Source organism: Chrysemys picta, chromosome 17 (assembly GCF_011386835.1).
Source record: "Chrysemys picta bellii isolate R12L10 chromosome 17, ASM1138683v2, whole genome shotgun sequence".
NCBI lineage: Eukaryota > Metazoa > Chordata > Testudines > Emydidae > Chrysemys > Chrysemys picta.
The window spans coordinates 23,925,998-23,933,038 of record NC_088807.1 but is presented as its reverse complement, the minus strand read 5'-3'; the positions used below and the strand labels follow the sequence as shown (position 1 = coordinate 23,933,038).

At 72.2% G+C, this 7,041-nt stretch overlaps 1 protein-coding gene across 2 annotated transcripts; it reads right to left on the bottom strand.

Moving 5' to 3' along the window:
• Positions 1–497: 497 nt before the first annotated feature.
• On the bottom strand, positions 498–6,758 carry BCL2L12 (BCL2 like 12). Of its 2 annotated transcripts, none has more exons than XM_065571078.1 (7): positions 6,619–6,758; positions 5,378–5,530; positions 4,460–4,825; positions 4,067–4,225; positions 3,897–3,991; positions 2,193–2,444; positions 498–878 (listed from the first exon to the last, which is right to left on the bottom strand). In XM_065571078.1, exons 2-7 carry the CDS (start codon positions 5,520–5,522, stop codon positions 834–836), a joined length of 1,062 nt encoding a protein of 353 aa, XP_065427150.1. In that variant the 5' UTR covers positions 5,523–5,530; positions 6,619–6,758; the 3' UTR covers positions 498–833. The 2 variants fall into 2 exon arrangements, with proteins under 2 accessions (XP_065427150.1, XP_065427151.1); XM_065571079.1 differs by having other exon boundaries at positions 6,543–6,636.
• Positions 6,759–7,041: the final 283 nt, after the last annotated feature.

The window sequence follows — 7,041 nt, the reverse complement described above, 5'->3', positions numbered from 1 at the left end:
CTAGCCGGTCTTCAAACTCCTCTCGGGCTTTTCTTATTACAGTTTTACACTACATCGGGCCGTGGTTATGCTCCTTTCTATTCACCTCACTAGGATCTGACTTCTACTGCCCCCATTCCAACCCTCTCCCCTCTACTGCTCCACCCCCTCACTGCAGCCTGCCACCACTGCCATCCCCTCACTGCACATCCCTCTGCGAACACTGCAAGCCCCACCCTCTCACTGCGCTTCTCCCACTGCACCTCCCTCCCCATCCCTTAGTGTGCTCCCTGCCAAGGCCCCCTGGGTGCCCCCAACCCACCTCACCCCACCCACTGCAACTCCCTTCCTCCATCATGGCAGTCCCGTCTTCCTCCTCCCCTCCCCCGCATCTCGGCACCCCACCCCAGAGGGGACCGCCGCTCCCACTGGATGCAGTGCAGGGCCCCCTCAATCTGGCCACGCAGCCGGGGGGTGGTGGTGGCAGGAGAGACACAGACACGCCAGGCGCTTTAATATTAAAATATATTGAAAATTCTTTATATAAAACAATCACTCGCCCCCCACCACCCAAAACAAAAGTGGGGGGTCTCTCTCTGCTAGGGCTCCCCCAACCTGGGCAGGCCCAGAGATTTTGTGGGGCGGATTCTTCCAGCGACCCCCCCACACACACTCCCCCTGAGAATTCGGGGAGGGCTGGCTCAGTTTCCTGCCCCTCCCCCTGGACAGGTTCCCCCTCCCCAAAGCCCCTGTCCCCCCCGCCACGGCTGTGTTCTGAACCCTCCCCGCAAGGTGGGTTCTGGGGAGGGACCGGCCTTGTGACACCCCCCAGATCCCCCCATGGCCAGGGGCTGCTAGTCCAGGACGTCGAACATCTCGTCCTGTCCCGCGATGCTCTCCTGCCAGGGGTGGGGAGAGATTAGCCCCTAAGATGGGAGGAGGGTTATCCCAGACAGCCCCCCCCCCCCAAAACCCACCCCAGGGTCATGCAGCCCCTGCCCGGCAGACTGTGAGCCAGGGATCAACCCCAGCCTGCCTCCAAGCCCCAATCAGCACCCCACTTCCTGCTCAGGGTCCCCCCAGCCACCCACTGACTCCCCAACACCATAGACAGAGCCGCCTCCCCCATGTGCGCAGCTCCCCCCAGCCCACCCTGTACCCAGCCCCCGGTACACCCTGACCCCAGCCCCCACCCCCCTTCCCTCCTGACCCCGCCTTCTCAGCCCCCCAGTATACCCTGACCCCAGCCCCCCACCCGCTTCCCTCCTGACCCCCCCTTCTCAGCCCCCCAGTATACCCTGACCCCAGCCCCCACCCCCCTTCCCTCCTGACCCCCCCTTCTCAGCCCCCCAGTATACCCTGACCCCAGCCCCCCACCCTTTCCTTCCAGACTCCCCTTCCCAGCCCCTAGTACACCCTGATCCCAGCCCCCCAACCCCCTTCCCTCCTGACCCCCCCTTCTCAGCCCCCCAGTATACCCTGACCCCAGCCCCCACCCCCCTTCCCTCCTGACCCCCCTTCTCAGCCCCCAGTATAGCCTGACCCCAGCCCCCCACCCTTTCCTTCCAGACTCCCCTTCCCAGCCCCTAGTACACCCTGATCCCAGCCCCCCAACCCCCTTCCCTCCTGACCCCCCCCTTCTCAGCCCCCCAGTATACCCTGATCCCAGCCCCCCACCCCCTTCCCTCCAGACCCCCCCTTCTCAGCCCCCCAGTATACCCTGATCCCAGCCCCCCACCCCCTTCCCTCCAGACCCCCCCTTCTCAGCCCCCCAGTATACCCTGACCCCAGCCCCCCACCCCCTTCCCTCCAGACCCCCCTTCTCAGCCCCCCAGTATACCCTGATCCCAGCCCCCACCCCCTTCCCTCCAGACCCCCCTTCTCAGCCCCCCAGTATACCCTGACCCCAGCCCCCCACCCCCTTCCCTCCAGACCCCCCTTCTCAGCCCCCCAGTATACCCTGATCCCAGCCCCCCACCCCCTTCCCTCCAGACCCCCCTTCTCAGCCCCCCAGTATACTCTGACCCCAGCCCCCCACCCCCTTCCCTCCTGACCCCCCCTTCTCAGCCCCCCAGTATACCCTGACCCCAGCCCCCACCCCCCTTCCTTCCAGACTCCCCTTCCCAGCCCCCGGTACACCCTGCTCCCAGCCGCCCTTCCCAGACCCCTGCCCCCGTTCCCTCCAGACCCCCCCTTCCCAGCCCCCCCCGTACCCAGCCGCCCTGCTGCTGCAGCCAGGGGACGAACATGTCCATGTACTGCAGGCTGTAGCCCATCAGCGTCTGCACCGTGTGGCTGTTGATTCCCGCCACCTTCCGCGTCAGCTCCATGGTCAGGGCCAGCCGGGCGAGCTGGGGGCTGGGGCTGCCCGGGTCGGCCCGCGCGGTGTACGCCTCGGCCAGCCGGGAGAAGCTGCGGTACGACAGGCGGGACAGGGAACTGCGGAGCAGCGGGTCAGCCTCGATCTGTGGGGGAGAGACCAGGGCTGGGCTGCAGGGGCTGCGGGTCGGCAGTGAGGGGCACCGGCAGGGCTGGGGGGGCGGGGAGGGTTACCGGGGGGGGTCACCAGGGCAGGGCTGGCAGGGGGCTGCGGGGCGGGAGAGGGGGCACCGGCGGGGCTGGGGGGGGGCAGGACAGGGCTGGCAGGGGGCTGCGGGGCGGGAGAGGGGGCACCGGCGGGGCTGGAGGGGGCAGTGCTGGGCGAACGGGAGTGAGGGACACTGGAGGGGCTGCGGGGCGGGAGTGAGGGGCACCGGCGGGGCTGGGGGGGGGGGCAGGACAGGGCTGGCAGGGGGCTGCAGGGCGGGAGCGGGGGCACCGGTGGGGCTGGAGGGGTCAGCAGGGCCGGGCACGCAGGGGCTGCGGGGCGGGAGCGGGGGCACCGGCGGGGCTGGGGGGGTCACCAGGGCCGGGCGCGCAGGGGCTGCGGGGCGGGAGCGGGGGCACCGGCGGGGCTTGGAGGGGCAGGGCCGGGCGAGCGGGGGCTGCGGGGCGGGAGAGGGGGCACCGGCGGGGCTGGAGGGGCAGGGCCGGGCGAGCGGGGGCTGCGGGGCGGGAGAGGGGCACCGGCGGGGTTGGAGGGGGCAGTGCCAGGCGAGCGGGGGCTGCGGGGCGGGCGAGGGGGCACCGGCGGGGCTGGAGGGGGCAGGGCCGGGCGAGCGGGGGCTGCGGGGCGGGAGCGGGGGCACCGGCAGGGCTGGAGGGGGCAGTGCCAGGCGAGCGAGGGCTGCGGGGCGGGAGTGGGGGCACCGGCGGGGCTGGAGGGGGCAGGGCAGGGCTGGAGGGGCTGCGGGGCGGGAGTGGGGGCACCGGCAGGGCTGGAGGGGGCAGTGCCGGGCGAGCGGGGGCTGCGGGGCGGGAGTGGGGGCACTGGCGGGGTTGGAGGGGGCAGGGCAGGGCTGGGCTGCGGGGCGGGAGTGAGGAGCACCGGCAGGGCTGGAGGGGGCAGGGCCGGGCTGGGCTGCGGGGCGGGAGAGGGGGCACTGGCGGGGTTGGAGGGGGCAGGGCCGGGCGAGCGGGGGCTGCGGGGCGGGAGCGGGGGCACCGGCGGGGCTGGAGGGGGCAGGGCCGGGCTGGGCTGCGGGGCGGGAGCGGGGGCACCGGCAGGGCTGGAGGGGGCAGTGCCGGGCGCGCAGGGGCTGCGGGGCGGGAGCGGGGCACCGGCGGGGTTGGAGGGGGCAGGGCAGGGCTGGGCTGCGGGGCGGGAGGGGGGGCACCGGCGGGGCTGGAGGGGGCAGGGCCGGGCGAGCGGGAGTGAGGGACACTGGAGGGGCTGCGGGGCGGGAGAGGGGGCACCGGCGGGGTTGGAGGCGGCAGGGCAGGGCTGGGCTGCGGGGCGGGAGCGGGGGCACCGGCGGGGTTGGAGGGGGCAGGGCCGGAGGGGCTGCGGGGTGGGAGAGGGGGCACCGGGTCGGCACCTCGTCGTTGATGACCCCGGCTTGCTCCTCCAGCAGCGCCACCAGTCTCTGGATGACCTGCTCCTTGTGCGTCTCGCTGGCCGGCTCCGGGGGGGCTGGGGGAGAGACACAGGCCTGTGACCCAGAGCTGCCCCCGGGGGGTGGGGGGGAGGACCAAGGCCCCTGCTCACCTGGGGGCCCGGGGCCCGGCTCTGGGCTGAGGGGCCCGGCCACGACCCCAGGGGACCGGACCCCGCTGGGGCTGCTGGCGCCGCTCCGCTGTTTCTTCACCAGCCGGTCCAGCTTCCGGGCCACGCGGGTGTAGAACTCCGGGTCCTCGGCCGCCCGGCCTGCGGAGAGAGCTGGGGTCAGGGCAGGGGGGAGCCCGGACGCCTGGGTTCTCTCCCTGGCAATGGGGGGGGACGGGGGTGTATAGTTTAGAGCAGGGGGGAGGGGCTGGGAGCCCGGACGCCTGGGTTCTCTCCCTGGCAATGGGAGGGGACGGGGGTGTATAGTTTAGAGCAGGGGGGAGGGGCTGGGAGCCCGGACGCCTGGGTTCTCTCCCGGCCCCGTGGGTCTCTTACCCAGAGGCGGGGAGTCTGGCTGTGCGCTCAGGGTGTCCGTGCAGTAGCAGGGGGTGACTGGCAGGGAGTTGGGGGGTGCGGAGGGGCGAGGCGGGGGCTCTGTCTCCTCCCGGGAGGGGCCCTTCCTCCGCAGCACGCCCTTGAAGGGAAACCCCCGGCCGCGCTTGGGGCGCTCCTCCCCCCCCTCCTTCGGCCCTTCGTGGGGCTCTGCCCTGGGGGGCGGGGGGCCGGGGGGGTCCCGGCGGGGGCTGGTACGTCGCTGTAGCAGCCGCTTCATGCTGGTCTTAAAGCCGTGCTTGTGCTCCTCCGCCCGGTTGATCTTCTCGTGCAGGGGGGGTCCAGCCCCCCCCCGGCTCCGCAGAGTGCCTGCAGGGAGAGTCGGGGGGCAGGGAGCTCTTCCCCAGAATGCATGTCCCCTCCTCCCCCAGTATATCCCCTCTCCCCCATCCTCCCACTCCTGCATGTCCCCCGCCCTGTATATTCCCCCCTCCCCCTGCCCCCCCACACCTGCATATTCCCCCCTCCCCCTGCCCCCCCACACCTGCATATCCCCCTGCCACGTATATCCCCATCCCCCCACCTGTGCATATCCCCCCGCCCTGTATACCCCCCCTCCCAGCCCTCCACCCTTTCCCGCATATCCCCCCCTGCACCCAGACACCCCCCACCCCCATCTCCCCTCCTGCATATCCCACCCCACACACACACCTGCAGACCCCCCCCATCCCTGGGGCACCCACAGGCAACCTCTCCCCCATTCCTCCCCTCACCCACATGCCCCTTTCCCTGGCTAACACCCCCCAACCTGCACATTCCCCCCCTCCACCGCTGCCCCCCTCCTGGGGGGGGGGACGACTCCATAAGCTCTGCCCCCCCTTCCCTGCATGCGCCCAGGGGGGTGAGCCCCGCCCCCCTTACCTGTGCGCGTAGCAGTGGGGGTCATGGTAGCTGCCCCCCACGTGCCCCAGGGGGGGCCGCCGGCCCAGAGCCCCCGCAGGAAGGCCTCCAGCACCAGCCGCGTCTCCTCCTGCAGCCGGCGGCGCTGCTGGGGGGGCCCCGCCATGGCCCTGCCTGGGGGGGGGAAGAGGGGGGATCAGACACAGGGCGAAGGGGGGGAATCTCTGTCCAGCCCCCCGACACAACCTGTGCACAAACCGGGCGACTCCCTGCCCAGCTGCGGGAAGGGGGGGGGCAGGGTGCCGCGGGGGGGGGGTGACGCTGCGATTCGCAGAACCCATGTTCAAGGCCACCCCGGATCACACCTATGGGGGGGGGGCAGGCGTGTCACTCAACCCTCCCCCCCACTTACCCCTCCCCTTTCCATCACGCCCCCGCTGCTCCCCCGTCCCCCCGCTGGCACCCCCTCCCCTTTCCACCACCCCCCCCCGCTGCTCCCCCTCCCCCGTCCCCCCGCTGGCACCCCCTCCCCTTTCCACCCCCCCCCGCTGTTCCCCCTCCCCGTCCCCCCGCTGGCACCCCCTCCCCTTTCCATCACCCCCCGCTGCTCCCCCTCCCCTGCTCCCCCGCTGGCACCCCCTCCCCTTTCCATCACCCCCCCGCTGCTCCCCCTCCCCCGTCCCCCCGCTGGCACCCCCTCCCCTTTCCACCCCCCCCGCTGCTCCCCCTCCCCCGTCCCCCCGCTGGCACCCCCTCCCCTTTCCATCACCCCCCGCTGCTCCCCCTCCCCTGCTCCCCCGCTGGCACCCCCTCCCCTTTCCATCACTTCCCGCTGCTCCCCCTCCCCTGCTCCCCCGCTGGCACCCCCTCCCCTTTCCACCCCCCCCGCTGCTCCCCCTCCCCGTCCCCCCGCTGGCACCCCCTCCCCTTTCCACCACCCCCCCGCTGCTCCCCCTCCCCCCCCCCGCTGGCACCCCCTCCCCCGTCCCCCGCTGGCACCCCCTCCCCTTTCCACCACCCCCCCGCTGCTCCCCCTCCCCCCCCCCGCTGGCACCCCCCTCCCCCGTCCCCCCGCTGGCACCCCCTCCCCTTTCCACCCCCCCCGCTGCTCCCCCTCCCCCGTCCCCCCGCTGGCACCCCTCCCCGCCACTGCTTCCCCCTCCGACACCCCCTTCCCAGTAACTACCCCCGCCCAGCCCCGCCCCTCTCAACTTTCCGAAGCGCGGGGGGGGGGGGGGGGGGTCGCCCGAAACTTCACAAACTTTCTGAGCAGCAGGAAACGGAGCATGTACCGCCCGTGGGGGGCGGCGCTTAGAGGCGGGGGGCGGGGCACATAAGCCACGCCCCCTGACGTGTCTATTGGGCGCAGGAGGCGGCGGCGCCGCGAGATGCAAATGAGAGGAAAGGGATGGGGCCTTGCTTATTTGCATATAGAGAAACCAATAAGCTCCGCCCCCTTCCACGGGCTGGGCCCGGGGCGCTTTGGACCCCCTGGGAGGAGCGCGGCTGTGGAGAGAACCCAGGAGTCCTGGCTCCCAGCCCCCCCCCTTCCCCGAGCCAGGCAGGGTGGCCCAGAACGGGGGCAAGTGGGGCAATTTGCCCGGGCCCCACAGGGCCCCCGAGAAGATAGAATTCTGTAGTATTGCAACCTTTTTGTATGGAAGGGGCCCCCGACATTGCTTTGC